The sequence below is a fragment of the Grammomys surdaster genome, unplaced genomic scaffold (assembly GCF_004785775.1).
Source record: "Grammomys surdaster isolate TR1022 unplaced genomic scaffold, NIH_TR_1.0 224, whole genome shotgun sequence".
In the NCBI taxonomy this organism is placed as follows: domain Eukaryota; kingdom Metazoa; phylum Chordata; class Mammalia; order Rodentia; family Muridae; genus Grammomys; species Grammomys surdaster.
This window is the reverse complement of record NW_021604669.1, coordinates 192,641-211,543: the sequence shown is the minus strand read 5'-3', so window position 1 is coordinate 211,543 and position 18,903 is coordinate 192,641. Positions and strand designations below refer to the sequence as shown.

The following is an 18,903-nucleotide window of genomic DNA, read 5'->3' as shown; positions in this document are numbered from 1 at the left end:
TCTCTCTCTCTCTCTCTCTCTCTCTCTCTCTCTCTCTCTCTCTCTCTCTCTCTTTGTGTGTGTGTGTGTTTGTGTGGTGTATAGTGTCCTTACCCAGACAGAATGCTATGACAGGGATCCCCATGACCTGGCAGCACCTAGCATGACCTGGTTCCCCACAGGCATCTCCCTAGAGTACCTTGTTCCAGCTGAGACATGTAGGGGAAGGGGCACAGCTGCCTGCCCGACTCTGCTAATAGTAAAGACCACACAGTTACTGGGCTTCCCAGGTGTCTCTGTCCAGCACCCAAACCTCAATCCTATCCTAGCTTTGCTCTTACTACCTCATAGCAAGGGATGTCCATTCTTGCCTCTGCCCTCAGGAGTTCCACTGGGGTCTGACTTCACCCTGCATGGAAAGTCCTCATTTGCCTGGGCTCTCAATCAACCACTGCTTCCCAGGGCTTCCCTAGCCTAGCATGAGTCAGACATTCAGCCTGCCAACTGTATTTTTCCTCATGACAGTTCTGGAGGGACAGAGCACTAATTAATTTTTGTGTGGATAAAGAAACTAGGTTCTGAGAAGTTAATTGACTAAGACAAGGTCACCTAGCAAGCCGGGTGGCATCCCAAGCCTGTCTGATTTTGCAAATCATTCACCATGGATGGCCATGATCACACAGCTGTGGGGACGGATGTGCTGAGGTTAACTGGATTAGACAGTCCACTTTACACCCATGTGTGTCCTTGGGTCAAACCCAATCTCTCCACCACACCCAGCTCGGTTCAGCTCCTTCCTGTCCTTGGGCCCAGGGCCTCCAACTCTGCCTTATCCCCTGTAATATACCTGGCCCCTAAGTATCACTCTTAGACTTTACACCCACTCAAGTTGTACCTGGGAAATTCCCATCTTGGGGCAGGGAGGAATGTAGCCTAGCCAGGATCTGAGCTGGCTCAGTCTGAGAGGCCTCTGCTCTGAGAGGTCCACATCCTTCCCTTCCCAACTCCAGGAACCTTTGGATCAAAGCTTAGTGTGTGACTAGGGTCAAGGCTCAGAGTGTAACCTGATCAAGACTCGGAGTGTAAGGAAATCAGGGCTCAGTGTTACTAGGATCAGGGTTCAGCCTATGACCAGGATCAGGACTCAGAATATGACTGGAATCAAAACTTAGAGTATGACCAGGATCAGGGTCGGGGCCCAAAGTGTGAATAAGATCAGGTCTCAGAGTATAACTAAGAATAAAGCATGGTGATTAGAAGAATTAGGGGTTAGTATATAACCAGGATCAGTTCAGTGTGTGACGGGGATCAGGCCTTATGTGTGTCTGGGCTTAGCGCTCAGAGGATGCCCATGGAGGACTTCTATAGCACGGCTACTATGCTAGGGCATTATGGCTTCTCTTCTGGGGCTGCCGACATTGAGAAGTCATGCTGGAGCTGGGGTTGGGGGTCAGATCCCACCCTTCAGTCCCTCTCACACTGCACAGCTACTGTTTTCTGGGCACACCGGGACTCAGCAGGGGAGATCTACTACAGAACGTGCCTAGATCCCTTCCCTCTGTGGCTGCAATATTGATGAGATGGGCTGTACCACGGCGTGGTGAACAGGGAGAAGCCCATGAGCAGGGACTCTGGACTGGCACTTGTCTTTGCCTCTCAAGGTAATGGAGATCAGTGGCAGAGACCTGGATGTCTGGGATGGGGTGCACTGCTTGCTACCCTGAGCCCAGGTCAGGCGATGGAGGAAGGTCTGGATGGATGCTCTTTCAAGTTCAGGAAAGCCCTGCCTCTGCTTTCCCTGTCTGTGGCTCTTCCTTTGTCCTCTTACACCATCTCCCAGGACCATCCATACCCTGTGAGTACCTCTGCTCTGTGGACTGATGCCCTGGCCTCATTGGGAGAGCTGGTCGTGCTGGGACCATTTGTAATCCTGTACCCCACCTACAGCTACTCAGAGTTATGTTGGCCCATGCTCAACTTCAACCCAGAATGTTCCATTGTGGGAACAATACCCACATGCCTTTCTCCCCAGGTAGCCATACCCCACTGTCTCTGCAATCCAGGTGTGCAGATGGGTGGCTCTAAAATATTCCCACACTGAAAAGGAAGTAAGCTCACAAACAGAATCGAGGATGGTGCTCTGGAAAGTGCCCTATCCCTCCAGTATCCTTCCAGAAGGATGCTTGTGTGCATGAGCCTCTGTGCACCAACCTCTGGATCTGTGGAGTATTGACATTCACAGTTTCATCCTGAAAGTGGGGCAATAGATATCTTCTCCATACCCACCCTTTACACCCACCTACCAGACATCAAAGGGATGTTTCTAGAAAGGTCCCAGAGGAACTGGAAGCACCCTCCACAGCTTCACTGTCCCCGGAATCATAAACCACCCTAGTCCTTACTACCATGGTGCAGCTTTTCCTGGAGGCTTCCAGGAAGGTAAACATAGCAATAATTGTAGTTTAACTGAAGCCTTTCCCAGAAGACTTATGGAGTACTCATGAGAAACCATTAAAGATCACTCCACACTCAGACCTCTGACCTCAGATTCCCAAACTGCACTTCAGCCTCCTAGACAGCCCCACTCTTGAAAGTCTGCCTTGAGACCTCTGATTTTGTAAATCACCTAACATAGCCATGACCATACAGCAGTGGACATTAACTGGATTAGACAGGGGACAAAGGCATCTACAGAAGCAGCATCCAGCAAACACTGGGGATACTTCAGACTCTGCCAGTTGTCTTCCATGAAGCAGCACTGGAGGCCACACCCCTTCCACAGGCCCCAGCCTCTGCACCTCTCATCAGGTGCTCTTATATGTGTCATAGCCTTGATAATAAGGGTGAGGAGGCTCTGCTTTGTCACCCTCTCAGCACCCCTCTTTCCTTGGCCTCCCTGTGTGCGTGTCCTCTGACCATTTCCTGTGTCACTGCCCTGTGGGCACACGTGGAGGGTGGTGTACTTCTTGACATAGGGGACAAATATTTCCTTCTTGGTCTTCTGTCTTTCAATTTTGTTACCAGCCCTCTCTCCCAAGTCATCCTATGTAACCTAGGCTAGTCTGAACCTTCAGTCTCAGCCTCCCAAGTCCTAGGAACCTTCCATGTTTATTGTTTAAGATCCCTGTATAGTAATTTATGATGCTCAATTTTGCATCTCATTTATCTTTATCTTTTCTTCATCTGTTGTTGTTGTTGTTGTTGTTGCTGTTGCTGCTGCTGCTGCTGCTGCTGCTGCTGCTGTTTCTCTATGTCTCCCTGTCCTGTCAGGAACTCACAATTTGTAGACCTGGCAAGCCTTGAATTCAGGGATCTACCTGCCTCTGCCTCCTGAGTTCTAGGATTAAAGCCATGTGCCACCACCACCTGGCTATTTTTCTCTCCAATTTTCAGCGACTTTATTGACTACATCTCACATACCAGGCACCTCAAACATTTCAAAGTGTATCATTTGCTGAGTGCATTGGTACCCACCTGTAATCCCTGCATTTGCGTGAGAAACGAAAGCCATGAGTTCAAGGCCAGCTTGGGCTACAAACTGACCATGCTGAAGAGGGTGTGGGAAGGTTGCACCTCCCAAGATCAGCAGTTTTGGCATAGCCACAGACATCTGCAAACACCACTGTGGTTGCTGTGTCCCATTGTCTCAGCTATTGTGTCCCGTGCTCCCAGCTATTGTACCACCCCTCCATTCCTGTAGCATTGTGAAAGACACCTTTGGGCTTCAGCCAAGTTTCTTGACACGCAGTTCCTTAAAGCTCTTGAGTGTCTTTTATAAGTTGATGAATGACAGGTGGATGGATGCCCCTCAGTAGTTCCAGGACAGGGCCAATCACCTAAGAGGTACTAGCACAATTGATGGATGGAGATTTTGATCCTTGTCCCAAAATCTCCTCTAAGGACAGGAGAGGGACTAAAAGCTGAGCTGACCATCAGTGGCCAATGATGTAATCAGTCGTGTCCACATGATGAAACTTCTATAAAGCCCCAAAGGGATGGGACTCTCAGCTTCTGGGTTGCTTAACACAAGAGGTTCTGGGTTTCTTGGGAAGATAATGAGAAATTACTCGTGCCTAGAAAAGCACTGAGGCCTTGTGGACCCCAAAAAATCAGGTGACACTTTTAACCATTTTTTAAAAATCAAGAACATGACCAAAGGGCTGGAGAGACGACTCAGTGGTTAAGAGCACCGGCTTCTCTTCCAGAGGTCCTGAGTTCAATTCCCAGCAACCACATGGTGGCTCACAACCATCTGTAATGGGATCTGATGCCTTCTTCTGGCCTACAGGCGCACATGTAGGCAGAACACTGTATACATAATAAATAAGTAAATCAGAGAGAGAGAGAGAGAGAGAGAGAGAGAGAGAGAGAGAATCCAAAGATGCCAAAACACCATATAGAAAGAGCCAGAGCAAGGATGTGAGGCGGGCATAGCCTTGGGGACAGAGTCCTCAACCTGCAGCATCTCATGTGGGCTACACATAGCTGGTACCTGAGTTGTATTGACCTGGAGAATGGCCAGCTGAAGCCCACTGTGGGAATGCTTGCTGGCTGACAGGGGGTGGGGGAGAGAGAGAGAGAGAGAGAGAGAGAGAGAGAGAGAGAGAGAGAGAGAGAGAGAGAGAGATCCTAAAAGCTGATGATCCCAGAATGAGAATGTTCTTGACAGACCCAGTAAAACTAGACACAGGAAGGAAGTGGTGATGAGAAGGCTCCTGCCTACCTGCCTGGGACACAATGGCTTCCTCAGGAGCCTTGCCAGAGATTCCTTGCTCTGTGCACACCCTGTGCTTTGCACGCCCAGCACGTGACATGCAGCTCTCTGTAACTATGGCAGTTCAGACAAAGTGCACTGGACATCACAGCAGAGCCACTTCCCCCAACCACAGCTGCCAAGCCCTGACCCACATGTCTAAGACCAACAGACTGCTATACCCAAGAAGCTTGGGCACACTTCCCAGTTTGCCTTTCTCCCTGCCACAGCCTTTATATGACATGTTCCCATTGAGATGCTCTGTCACCCCCAAATACATACTCTACTCTTGGAGACTGACATTTACAGTGGCCAAAGAAATGGACAAGCACTTTGATGACCAGTGATATTGCATAGTACAGTAGAAGGAAATACTTTGGGTGTCCCCTCCTGCCTGGTGCGATTCCCTCATCTGTTTCCAGTCTTCCCTAAACCCCTGTGATTTCATGCAGAGTCCTAGAGGATAAAGTGTTGCGTACCATTTGAAGGGTCAACCCTGCAAAAGTGTGGGTCAGTACCTCACTCCCGTAGGTTGGTGGCTGGGATTTCATAGCCTGAACATGTCATATTATATGTGTTTGCTCATGGGAATGGGTATGTGGGTTTCCATCCTGTGGCCACTGTGTGTGAATAGCCCTGCCCTGAGCAACTGTGGGCCAGTTTCTGTGGATTGTTTCTACATGCGTATATGCCCAAGGGCACCACTTCCGTGTCTTGGTCATACCGTAGCCCTGAGTTTAATCATCCGATTAATCTAATCATGGGATTAGAGTCAAGTTCGAGGCCTTTTATCTTCTGAATGGGCTAGCATTTAAGGAATCTCTTTTTCAGCCACACAGGAAGCTGAGGTAGGAGCCAGCCTGGGCTATATGCAGTAGGACCAGTTCTCAAAACAAGAAAAAGGTCTTAAGTTTTACTTTGTGTCTTTTGACCTGGTGAGAGAGGTCTGGATTCATCTTTTCTTGCTTTGGGTGCTAGTACAGCAACCAGCTGTCCTTCCCTCTGCCCAGAGCAACACTATTTATCCAGGCGTTGCTAGCACAAGGTACTTCTTTTCCATGGTTTGGCTGATGCTGAGACTCCAGCTTTCTGTCAGTTGCTTTCTGCTTGGGCATTGCTCTCCTCATGGGTCTTACCTTTTGCAAGTGTTTATTTTTGTAAGAACTTTGCCAAGCTGAGGGCAGGGCCTGCTTCTGTGTTTCCTGGCAGGTATCAACTGTGATGTACTTCTGGTCTTCCGAAACCAGGAGCCAGAAACTTATCCCCCAGGCCTGGTTGGGAACTGGAAATTAAATATTTACTGGGCACAAATTCTAGGCATTTAATTCCCCGTGTCCATACTAAGGTCAGTGGATATGCTATCTGGGTAGCTCTATTCAACTGCCCTAGGGCACAGCTTTCTCATTGCAGATTCCTGATCAGTACCTGGAGGCAGAGATCCTGCCCAGGGCCACATAGGGTGTGGGTAGCCTTCTGGGAGACATAGGCAAAGCAAACCAGGCAAGGACATAGTAGGAAAGACAGAACAGAACAAGGTGCCAGAGACACAAGGCTGATAAGATAACAGGTTTCCCCAAGAGCTCCTGACAACAAAGATGGATGGTCCCCAAAGGCCTGTGGTCAATGATACCATTCCTCCTCTGCAGAGAACTTTTTCTCCACTTGCTCAACTGTGTGTCTGTAGGAGGCTTCTGGAATCTCATTCAGAGTGAGTGTGCTCATTGGCCCCAGGTCAGGGTTCCAGTCAGCCTTCAAGCCTAGGCTAGGGTTCTCCTCAAGTGCCCCAAACCCCAGATCAAGGATGTTCTTTAAATGCCCTCAGCCCAGGCTAGAATGCTCCCCAGCCCTCAGCCCATGTTAGAGTGCTCCCCAGTCCTCAGCCCTAGGTTAGAGTGCTCCCCAGCCCTCAGCTCCAGGTTAGAGTGCTCCCCAGCTCTCAGTCCCAGGTCTGGGTGCTCCTTGGCCCCTATTCTCAATCCCCTATCTCTTTGAGATACTCCTCTGCATATTAGATCAGTGTAATACTCAGGTGCCCCAACCTCAAGTTAGGGCATTTTTCAAGTACCTGCAGACTCAGCAACTACTCATAGCCTGCTCGAGAACAGAACCAGCCATCTACAGGCCCCTGTGACTTTTAGGCCCTGTGTCTACCTGGAGATAGGCAGGCTCTTTGTAGAAGAGAGAAGGTCAGTGGGGGATATATTAGAGAGCCTGGGTCAAGAAGGCCATGACTGACATGAGACAGGGAAGGGATAAGGAATTATCTGAATCCAATTCCCTCTATAGCCAAGCCTAATGCCTGATATACTGCATCCACTAAACAACTGTGTGATCCAGGTAGTTTTTATTGGGAGATTTGTTGATACTGAAGGTGACCCACAGATTGGATCTTAAGTGGATTTACACAGGACTTCATTCAGAACTTACTGAGGAAGTATGAGTTGGGGGACTTGGGGATGGCCAAGCTGGAATGATCTCCAAGGATCAAGCCTGACCAAAGGACATGCCATAGTTCTGTGGAGCCAGCTGGAGGAATGTGGTCAGTCCCTGTTGCAGAGATTGGACTGGCAGCAAACGATGGATACGTTAGGACCTAAGCCCAAGCTGGGGACATCAGGACAGCGATTGTAGCACATCTTCTCCACCAGAGGCAGGTTTTTAAAGGTGATGGGAGACCCTGAGGGATAAGAGAGAAACCATGGTGCTTCCTGAAGCTCTGAGCTCCCAAAACCTCCATCACATCAGCCACTGTATTGAGGACTACCTCCAAGCGCTGAAACACCCTGCCTGGTCTCTGACCCAGGCAGAGGCTTCCAGACATATTCCTACTGTGTTCTTGATCTGCTGGGCTCTGGGCTCTGCCTGTCCAGTGAGCCAGCTCTCTGTACAAGAAGGGTGTGTCCAGCCCATTCCTCCCATCACACTCACGGGTGGCAATGATGACACAGTGGGTGGATCTCCATGGGCAGTGAGACTGGTGGGAGCATCCTCCAAATCCCTTGCACAGGTGGCATTGCAGGCCCTGTATTACAGCTACAGACAGAAGGAGACAGGGGCAGCCGGTGAGCAACTCCTTCAGAGGATGCCACCTGCTCTGGTACCCAGCTCCCATCCTCAAGCCAGTCCCATAGCTCTGTAGCCCACCCTCCCTCGAGGGACCTTGCACCTCAAGACCTTGGAAGAAGGGTTAAGTGAAACCCTGATACTCAGTCTACCACTGTGTGAGACAATGATCATATTGGAACCAATTTCTCTGTGTTCCAGCCCAGAGCACCAAGGGCTGGATGGAGCAGAGGTGGATCTCCTGGGGAAGAGGAGTACAGGTTCCTGCTCCTGAAGACCAGGGATGGGGAGAGATGGGGGGCTTAGACTTTAGCCTCCAGGGACCTGAGAAAAATCATTTCTAGCCCTGAGGTCTCTGTTCTGTGGGTTAAGATGATGAGACCTTTGTCCAGTTAGCAAGGAATCCAGGGCAAGGCCAGGCAGAAGGAAGGTGGGAGCATTCTGAGTTCTACTGGCCATTTTCCTGGCAAATCTTAGATCACAGGTCTTGCAGCCCAGGGACTCCCCATTCGGGCCAGTGGCCTACCCTGCTCTTCTCTGGATTCCCTTATCTGTCTCCCTGCCTCTCCCTGTCCTTTCTGCCTCTTTCTCCCTCTTTCTTCCTTAAGCTTTCTTCTTTGGATTGCAGTCCCTAACACCATGCCCAGCCCTGGATATTCTCCATAACCAATCATGGTGCAGCACACGGGCTCTGTACAAGTCCTGAGCTGACCCTAAATGAGGAAGCTCCTAGGGGAAATCCATCCTACCTGGGCCACTGAGGAGTGTCTGAGATAGAAAGCTGGCTCCTCCCCAGGGCTCCTACTACAGCCACACCTCTACCAGACCTCACATGTAAGTTTGCTGGTCCATTCTGGCCAGTCTCAGAGGTCTTCATCGTATGTACTATAGAGCAGGTGGACAGGTAGGAAGTTCCTACCACAGCCAGGTCCCTACCACTTGCCTTGACTGTTTACCAGCCCCTACCAAGCAGCTATAGCTGAGACCTTGCCAGGGGCACAAAAAGGTAGCAACAAAAGCCAAAAAAAAAATCTTTAGCTGTCCCATGAATGTTAAAGATACTAAACAGACTGAACATGGGGGTCCCTGCACATGGAAGGGAATAGCAGCTGAGGGGCAAGTGGTTGGGGCATCAAAAGGGACAGGCAAGGTGCTGGGGAGAATTGGACTGGTACCGACTCCCATTTCTCTTCTTCTCTATGCCTCCTAGCTTTGCCTAGGCTCACCTTTCCATCATCCGTGTGGCATAAACAAGCCCCAGCTCATAGGCCACCTCCTCTCGGGGAGCCTCTTGGTTCTGGGACAGAGATCCTCCTTCGCTACATCCACCACGAGCTGGCCTTGTTACGTTCGTACTTAAGGCTGTCTCCCTACATCTATTCCCTAGGGTTCTCGAGATGAACGGGGATCCCTTCCCACTCCTCAATGCCCCCCAAGCATCCATCACACTGGTCCCTGCTTCACCGATGAGGCTCAAGAGATGTTCCAAGAATAAATGATCGCATGCTCTAGGACAGGGACGGGAGCTGTGTCATTAAGAGAAAGAATAACTGTCCCTCTTGGGGGTCTTTGTGTTGTCATCAAGGAAGCCAGGAAGGTTTAGCTCTCAGAAGGAAATCAGCTCTGGGCACAGTGGTATGATCATAGGGACAGACCCCCAGGTAGGCACTTGCCTAAAGAAAGAGGGTTTTGGAGACGGTAGGAGGGACAATGGAACAAGCCTTGAGACAGCAGATTCTACTAGGTCCAATCCCATTGCAGTGTTGCCAGAGACAATTGACTCTCTCTGGTCTTATTTTATCGCTCTGGGATCAGCTTAGGATGGAATCTACCCTTCTCAGGCTACGTTGAGCCCTGAGGATGTGGCATTACCCATGGGTGGCAGAGCAGGCAGCCAGCCAAGATGTCTACATGGAGTATGCAGAGAGACTCCCAGAGCCTGACTCTCCCAACTACTAAGTGGCCAGGCTTTTGTCTTGAGGGGCGGATATGAAGGAATAGCCTGGGAGGTCCCTGTGTAGAGAGTTGTCTCAGGCTCATAGATGCCCCTGAGATACTAGAGCCTTGGCTAAGATGGAGTCGGCAGCTGGCCCATGGCTGAGCACTCCCTCTGAAACCTCAGCCCTGACAGAGACAAAATGTCTCTAAACCTTGATGGAAACGAAGGTTTTGCTAGGCGAGGCTTCTGGGAGCTGGGGCTGGCTGAGTTTGGAGCACAGTTTGCTGATCGCAACTGTTTCTTTGCTCAGGCATTGATTAGGGTTGGATATAGGAACGACTTGGACTCCATTAGATGGTGGCAAGGCCAGGAATAGGCAATGGTATTTGTGGGTGTCCCTGGGAGGTCACCAGCAGGGACTGGAGTCAAGGTACCCATTACGGAAGCAGACGGAGCTAGCTAGCCTGGAGGGTACAGATGTTGGAGGGGACGGAAAGTCAACTGGATGAAATCACCCTGGGAAGGTGAAACAAAATCTAAGAACGGAGGTAGGAGGGTGTCAGGAGAAAGTTGTAGCTGCAGAAGATGGACCAGCTGGGGCCTCGGGGGCTGGAGTGGGGCAAAGTAGCAGAGGTGTGTGTGCTTGCGAGTGTGCAAGGTTGTTGCTATGGAGTCGGGGATGCCTAGGGTTGAGTTTCAAACTGAGAAGTAAACATGCAGACTGAGTGTTGTGGGGTCCAGAGAAGAGGGTTTAGAGATCTATGAAGGCTAGCGGCAGAAGACAGAGGCTTGTAGATGGGAGGGGAGGTCTTGGGGTCAAGGATGGGGAGAGGAGAAAGGAAAGGGCTACCCCAAAGGGTCAGTGGTGGCCCAGGCTTGATAGACAGTGCTAAGTAAGGGTGGTAGAAAAGATGGCCACATCCCTGACTCACCTAACTCCATGCTCAAGACCACAGCCAGAAGGAACCAGAAGCGAAGCTTCATGCTCTCTGTGTTAAGGACGAGGCTTACTCCCTGGCCACCCCTTATACCTGCTTGTGGCTCCTACTCCACCCTCACCTCCCATTGCTGCTGGCTCCCAGCCCTGAGTCACTTGCATCCTGGCTCAGATGGGAGCAGGCAGAGCTTGTTGCTATGTGGCCTTGGGGAGCTAGGTACAATTTCACAAACCTTCTTCCCTCCTCCACGAAGTAGGGATGTGCCAAACATCAGGCCCAAGGCTCTCAAGAGAGACCTTGTGCAGGCTGGAAGCTCAGCACAGGTGCACCTCACCCTGCAGCTGCACAGAGGACATGGTACAGCGAGCAGTCCTCAGCTCCACCCCCAAAGTGAGACTGGAGCTGGGGCCAGGTGAAACTAGGATGTCTTCCTCGGCAGCTCACTCTGGATGGAGTATGGTGGCCAGGCTGTTGAGGGACCAGTTTCCTCATCTGCTAAATCAGGCTTTGGTCATGTCTTGTCCCTCCCAAGACTTGGAGAGCCAGGAGAGCATGGTGGTACAGTGGTACAAGGAATAAGGGGTGAGTGTTATCTATCAAGGGATTGTACTGACATGGGACCAAGTGGCAGCTGGAGAGGAAAGCAAAGCCTTTGGTGTTAAAAAGGGTCCCAGGTTGGGGTAAAGAGACAAAAGCAGCGAACTGCAGGGCAGAGGTCATTCTGTCAATAGGCCGGGTTTAGGGGCTGAGGCCAGGCAAGAGACCCCATGTGTCTACTCTGGCTGTCCAGGTGGCTTTGACTGACCTCCATTCTTTATGGAATCCCCAAACCTGGAGGTTGGACAGGGCAAAGGGCCAGAGATCCCGAAATAGAAGCTACTAGAGTCAGACTCTTCCTGAATATTAATTAACAAGAATGTGGGATCAGGAATCAGAAAGCCAGATGAAGGCAGAAGCAGCAGGTAGGGGGCTTCGGTCCAGTGTCTCCCACCCAGTTCCTCAGCCTACCTTCAGGCTTGACAGTCCAGAAAAGTGGGCCTGCCTCTTCACAGAATGGAGTGACTTTTAGTGAGCCCCAGGTAGCCTGTTACTACCTCCCTTGCCTTGGCTAGCTTAGATATGAGGACAAGAACCAAAGACCTTCAGGGTCAGAAGGACCCACCAAACCAATCTAGATGAGTAAGCTCTGAATTCAGACAGAACGGTATGAGAAAAAGAAAGACACCTGTCCTTCACTTGTTTATTCATTCGATGGGGGACGGACATTGAGGGGACCACTCTGAAGAACAGGTACATGGAGCTGGCTGGGGGAAGGGAGATGTGGCATAAAAGTGGATTTCATGTCCTTGCTGGGTGAGAGCTCAGGGTTGACAGAGACACAACCAAGGGAGGTGCCAGGCATCATGTGACCATGCATACTTTGAGGCCTCCTCTATGCAGACCCCAGGCACGAGCCTCCAAGAGCCAGCTGAGAGGGTACTGTCATTGTCAGCTCACCCATGAGATGGCTGGAACATGAGTCTGTGCTTGAGGAGCCCAGGTCACTTGGTGCTACAGGATGCCATGGTGCTTGCCAGCAAGTAACCGCGCACCAAAGCAAAGGGGCAGCTATGCCTGGAATCTTTCTAGTTTCAGAATGTGGACTAAGGTGCTTGCTACAGAAGATGAAGACACGGGTGCTCTCTGCCCCCCCACCCACATCTGCTTTTGGGGAAGCCAATCACAGAGAATAACTCTCGCTGGGACAACTTCTCTCTGGTGAACTAGACCAGACACCTCTCTCTGATGCTTTGGCTTCACATACTGACCCAGCTTCATCAAATCCCACAGAGATACACACACTCCATGTCCCATCAACGGTCTCTCTCCAGTGACTACCAAGATGCTTCCAGACTGCGGCTCTATAGATAACCGCTGCCAGCCGCCCTGGACACCATCTGTGTTGAGGGGCCACTGTTTATCACAGTGTGACAACACTCATGGCCTTGAGCCCTAGTCCCTGACAGCATTAGCCCTGACAAAGGCTCACATTCCTTCATACTTCCCTCTACCACCCCATCCCATGTTCCCTTTCTCTGTGTATCCACACACAGGGCTGGACACCCCTGGCGTACCCTTCAGCCCCTCAAATGTCCAGTTCTAAAGTTTCAGGTTCCTAGATTCTTACAACACTGCACTCTGAGATTCTCTGGTTTATGAAGCCACTATCATCTTGAGGGTGCACAACCCCAACCCAAGCTGTTGGAGGAGCACCCATAGTTGAATGGGTTGGTACTAGAAAGACAAATGACCCAGGAAAATGAAGTGCCTTACTCCTCTGCACCTTGGTGTCTTTACCTGTCAAAGGGGGGCAGTTATGACTACCCCATACACTTTTGCAGAACTGCTGTGGGGTGTGCAGACACAGCTGCAGTGGGCTAGACAGATGTTCCTCACACCACCCCAGACAGGATTCAGGACAGGTCATCTAGGACTGTTCCCCTAATCTGCATCTCCCACTGGCCGACTTGGCCCTGTATTAATTGAGCGCCTTTTGGGGCTCTGTGCTAAGCACCAAGGACAGGCTAGCTAGGCTGTAGGGCTGAGTGGCAGTGTGGCCACTGTGGGGCCTGTCTGGTTGGTGTCCAGAGATGAGAGGGTGAGGGGAGAGGAAAGAAGCTGTCCCCAACACTGCAGTGCCCTCAGCGCTTCGCTTTGGGGCCATGGATATCTAAGCCTCTCCCACACCACCCCCTTGTGGTGGGTGAGAGAACCTATCTCGGGCTCCTCCCGGTTTTGGCTGTGGATGCCACCTAACTGGGGACAATGAGCTTGCACAAGCAGGGGAACAGGATAATGTTTCCCGGGCCTCACCCACTGAGTCAGGGCCCGCCTCTGACCCTCCTTGCCAGTGCCCTATGGAGGCTTCCACAGGTCAGTCCCAATGCTGGCTGCTTGCTGGTGGTGTGTGTGTGTGTGTGTGTGTGTGTGTGTGTGTGTGTGTGTGTGTGTGTGTGTATGTTTCATGCAAGCTCAGGTTGGGACAGCACTGGCTTCCTCCTAGAATCCTGCCTGGGCCTCAGGGAACACCACAGCCAGTGCTGCCTTTTGAGCTCTGTTGTGCACATGTGCTCCTCCCTCCCCTTCCTGGCCTCCCTGGAGACTCACCTTCCCTCTGGATAGTCAATGGCTCCTCAGCTCCAGGCCATTTCCCACCCAATTCACCTGGGTAATAGCCCCACAGTCCCTGTTCCTGAGGATCCGGGCAAGCTCATCAGCAAGATACCTTCCCCACCCTCCCAAATCCTCCAGTGGCCTATCCCGGGAGGAGTAAACTGAGGCAGAAAACCACATCAGCTCTAGTGGCAGACAGAGCTCATGTCTGCCTAGAACCGAGAGAAAGGTCCTCAGGATGGACCTTTGTGTCCTGAGTGTCCACCACTGAGAGGTCTGAATAAAACAGTAGAGATGTGGTGATCAGCAGGATGTGGTGACCCATGGGCGATTGCCACTACATGGACACTACCCAGCATCCTGACCCCTGGGCTGGGCCAGCTTCAGGGGGGTTCCTCAGTGGCACATGAGTTGGGGTACTAGTGAGAGAGCAGGGTAAGGCTCCCAGAGACAACCACACTGCATGGAAGGTAGATCCATGTCTCCTAAATCTGGGCTGGGTTCTCCTGAGACTTGATACCCAGCAGTCTTCAGCCACAACAGACTTTACAGGCAGTCACCCAGGACTTGGGCTGGATCCTTGTACATTTCGTCTTCCGATAATTTACCAAGAGACTGATGGACGTAGAAGCTGCCTATGGGACCTGGGAAGCTGACTGAAATGTGCTTCCCTGTCTCAGTCACCCTACTAACCTGCTCTGACCTGCCTCTGATCCCTTCCTGCCCAGAATAGCTCTGGCCAGTGTACAGGCCAGAAAAAATATAGCATGGGTCACCTGCCCCTGTGTCGCTGCCAGACTCAAGGCCCAGCAGCTGGTGTGTGAATGAGGGACTGTAGTAGAGGTCAAGGGGCCTGCTGAGCTGGGGCTGGAGGGGATCACAGTAGCCTATGGAACTGAAGCCATGGCTAGCAACCCTTGGCCAATGGCTATTCTGACAGCAGGTCTGGCAGAGTTCCTCAGATAAGTTCCTCACAGGGCTTCCACATCACATTTGCTCTGGGAAGTTGCTAAGACTTAGAAGACAGCTCTGCTGAGTCTCTGCTTCTAGCCAGCTCACTTCTCCCCTCCGCCAGCCGACCTATTGTCTACTGGGTAGACTGAGGCAGGGTCCTGATGCTATGAAGGTGGAGTTTGGCTACTAATTCTATCAAATCAGTTTTCCTTGACTTGAGTGACAGTCCTTCCCCCATAAACAACACTCTCCTAGATGCTCCTGACCCTGGGTAGAGGAGGAGCCCAGCCTGCCCCACCCATAGCTGGGTACACATTATAGGTCCGTACATCAGCCTTCTGAAATGACCTAGGAGTGAGGTATCTGGAGGCCATTAGTCCTTTCATGGATAGACATGGGACCTCGTTGTAGCCGAGGAGTCTCAAAGGGAAGAAGGTTGAGTGGAGTGAATGGGGAAGAGGGGCAACTGTGTTTTTAAAGAGTGTTGTGTTTGCATGGATCTGGCTTGGGAAACAGAGCTTTACAGCAAGCTCCAGAAGGTAGCTAGAAGTACGGGGACCAGGGCCAAGGTCACTGGGGTAGCAAAGCCAGCACCGTTGCAGAGGTAGTACTGGCAACAGGAGGTGGCAGATGCATGCTTGGAGTAGCCATCATACACAGTCTCAAAGCAGCTGGGAACACAGGACTTCCTCACCTTCATCCGGTACGGGGTGAAGTCTGCAGGGGACAGACACAAGAAGGTTACAGTGAGAGGATCAGGACCTTGGATGGTTCAATCTTAGCTTGTCCACCAGGGCAGGTGGAAGCCTCCCTCCAGGGTGCCAGACTCACAAGTTCGTGTGGTCATACAGTAGGTGGCCATGGCTGGGCAGCGCATGGGTTTGAAGCAGTTGTCTCCATTGTAGGCACACACGTGGCACTCCAGAGCCTGGGCTGTGGACCAGGATGGGGGCAGAGAGCAGGAAGAAATCATTTTCCTGCCAGTCAGACCCCAGCTGTCTCCAGGCAACCTCCTTCCCCACCAGGCACCAGATCAGGACATCCCCAGGTCAAGAGAATTCTGGCCAGCCTGCCCTCTCTTCACCTGCCTGTCTCAGGGTCAGGCTTCAACTGGGTCCCTCTAGCCTCTGTCCACCTTACCCACAGGCAGGCCCATCAGAGCCACCAGGAACACTGTGAACAGGCGGATCATGATGGAGATGTGATGACAGTGTCGGAGTGAACAGAAGGACAGCAGCTGGTCCTGGATCCAGCTCAGGTCAGGAAAGAAGCAGGGCACAGAGGTCCTGCTTGAGCTCTTGGTCTCCTAGTGATAAAGCAACCCTGCACAGACATGACAGAGACTTGTGATGACAGCTAGGCTGGGGCAGGCACAAGAGCTTCCCAGCTCAGTGGGCGTCACTGATTTCCAGTTACCTGGAGATGGGAGGAGGGAGTGGGATATGGAGTATTCCAACAGAAGACCAAAAGGAAGCAAAAAGCCAGGGTGGAGGGAGCTCCAGGGTGGAGGGAGCTAAAGAAGGGGAGGAACAGATAACATCAGTGAAAATCGGGAGGCCCTAGAGTCCTTGAATGCCAAACACAAAGAGAACTTCACCCAGGGTATCTTTTTTGCAGGGGCCTTATGGAGACTTGGCACGCAGTCTCTTCCGGGCAAAGCCCAGAGTGCAGGGAGGCTCGCCAAAATGAGACTGGAACCCAGGTTTGGTCTCTTCATGGGGCAGGGGTCCCTCTCACGTCTGCTCTCGCTGCTTGAAGTTGCTCCCCTGCCCCCCTCCCCAGCGCGAAGAAAAGTGTAGACTGCTGTGAGTCCTTTGCCATGGAAGGGGCCATGATGAGTGCACAGCTCCTACCTAAAGGCTCTTCGGATGCTCGCCAGATGATGCTTGCCCAAGACAGAGCTCCATAGGCTGGGTCTGGTGTGTGGGACTGTTGGAGGGGGATGTGAACTAATATTCTCCTCCCTGTCTATAGACTCGAGCCGTCCCCTGCTGTGGGGGTACCAAAATACCCTCCCGGAAGACAACACATCCTTCATGACCTGTTTCCCAGGTACCAGCCCAGGATGCTGAGGTCCTGAATTAGGCCAGGCAGGCCTGCGGCTCGGGTGAGCCTGCCCCTTCTCCTTTTCGAGCTCCGCCCGAAAGACTGCAGTCTTGCTTAGGGAGGACTCCCAGGGCGGGCTGGGTGCGGAGTGACCTCGCCCTTGCCCTTTACCACCGTAATCCCTATCGTTATGGAAACTCACCCGTGGCCGCTCCCAGGTCCCTCCCGCTGTCTGACTGGGAATCGGTACACACTTCGGGCGGTGTTTGTACCGCATCGCAGGCAGGCCAAGTAGGCTCCGCTGCGGCAACAGATCCGCAGTGCCTGCTCGCTACAGGCCCCGCCCCACCCCGCCCTCAGGACACACGCTCCGCCCCTGAGACCGCTCAAACCCCGCCCCCAGCCTGCCTTCTGTTAGCTCAATCTCCAGGGTAAGCTCTTTCTGGTAATGGCTCTAGTGAGCAAAGCCTGGGCATCGTTGGGCTTCAAATTGCACCTACTCATGTGCAGATCCACAGAAGCGATCCAGAGGAGAGTGTAGACCTCCTGGGCGTTCTCCTCAGGTTTTGTCGAAGCTCTCCTCACCCCTGCTGCCCTGCTCCCACAGACCAAACTGCACTGGGTGGGCATGCTGACTCTGGGAAGATGTACCAGCTGGACAAGGACCTCACTACACCTCTGTCCTTATGTGGGATCCATAGCAACGCTTGCAAGCAAGCCTTAGAGGAACCCATGGCTCACAGACAATTCTTAGTATCAAAAGTGTACCACTAAATAATTACTCTCTGTAGCTAAAAGTCATTTTATTTTTTGTGCTTCAAAAGCAGTCAAAATTTAATGGTTCTTCACAAATTCTACTCCTCCCCCACCCCCCCACCCCCATTGTATGAAGAAGAAAATAAAACCTGCAGCAACAGCAAAGGGTGCACAGGGCAGTCTCCCAGCAGGTGCATATGTACACACAAGGGGCCTTAGAACTAAGACAAATACCCTAGGGGAGTAGGCCTGGGAGGCAGAGGTAGGTAGATTTCTGTGAGTTCAAGGCCAGTCTGGTTTACAAAGGAAGTTCCAGGGCAGTCAAGCTAGTTACGCAGAGGAACCCTGTCTCAAAAAACCAAACAAAAATAAAAACAACTGAGAGAAACAACCAATATACTCTAGTTCCTGAGAAAACATACCTGCTCCTCCAAACCATCCACAAAGACCATGTGGCAGTGTGTATAAGAATGACCCCCATAGACTCATATGTTTGAATATTTGGTCCCAGTTGTGGGGGAGGGACTAAAAGATGTGTTTTTTTTGGGAGGAGATATGCAGGTGGATGAAGTTTCAAAAGACTCACACCATCCCCAGATAGCTCTCTCTGCCTCCTGTGTGGGGATCAAGGCTGGGCTCTCAGCTCTTCCTGCCGCCATGCCTTCGATCCTCTATTCATGGGCTCTACTCTTTCGAAGCTGTAAGCCAAAATTAAATGCTTTCTTTTATAAGTTGCCTTGGTCATGGTGTTTTGTCTCACCAATAGAAAAGTAACTCAGACAGGCTATCTTCTGAACTATCAAATAACTTTCAATACAAGCAATGGTAAGGATCAAAATCAAACGGTCCTTTCCTTGAACGGCAAACGACTTTGATTAAAAATCTGTAGCTGTAGGGTTAGACAGAAGGTTCAGTGGATAGAACTCCCTGCTATGCAAGCCTGACAACTGAGTTTGATCCCTGGAACCAACAGCAGAAGAAAGAACCAACTCCTGAAAGTTGTCCTCTGATTCCTCTGCCGTGGTATGTGTGTGCCTACCCTGTCACCCAAATAATAAAAATAATAGTATCAATGACAAAGGTTTGAAAATTATCAGAACAAAATTTTTACAAATGCGCACGAGCTGTGTAACAACACATTTCTAAATAACCCACGGGGCAAGGGTAACATCAATCAGGAGGTCAGAAAATATCCTGGCAGATGAGGGAGACACAGGCCCATCACAGCCTCTGGTGCAGTCACAGTGAGATGCCACAGAAGCGCTCTTGTAGGAGATGCCAAGGATGTTGCAGGAGAAAGAACGGCCCCCAATGAGAAACTA

The 18,903-nt window shown here is 51.4% G+C and overlaps 2 protein-coding genes across 2 annotated transcripts; both read right to left on the bottom strand.

Annotated features, from left to right (window-relative positions):
* Window positions 1–7,125: 7,125 nt before the first annotated feature.
* Window positions 7,126–10,723, bottom strand: Slurp2 (secreted LY6/PLAUR domain containing 2). Its single transcript, XM_028773288.1, has 3 exons — window positions 10,667–10,723; window positions 7,661–7,765; window positions 7,126–7,409 (listed from the first exon to the last, which is right to left on the bottom strand). Exons 1-3 carry the CDS (start codon window positions 10,716–10,718, stop codon window positions 7,273–7,275), a joined length of 294 nt encoding a protein of 97 aa, XP_028629121.1. The 5' UTR covers window positions 10,719–10,723; the 3' UTR covers window positions 7,126–7,272.
* A 4,418-nt stretch (window positions 10,724–15,141) lies between these two features.
* Window positions 15,142–15,971, bottom strand: Lynx1 (Ly6/neurotoxin 1). The gene is made up of 3 exons (XM_028773287.1): window positions 15,920–15,971; window positions 15,611–15,712; window positions 15,142–15,496 (listed from the first exon to the last, which is right to left on the bottom strand). Exons 1-3 carry the CDS (start codon window positions 15,969–15,971, stop codon window positions 15,300–15,302), a joined length of 351 nt encoding a protein of 116 aa, XP_028629120.1. The 3' UTR covers window positions 15,142–15,299.
* Between the last annotated feature and the right edge of the window lie 2,932 nt (window positions 15,972–18,903).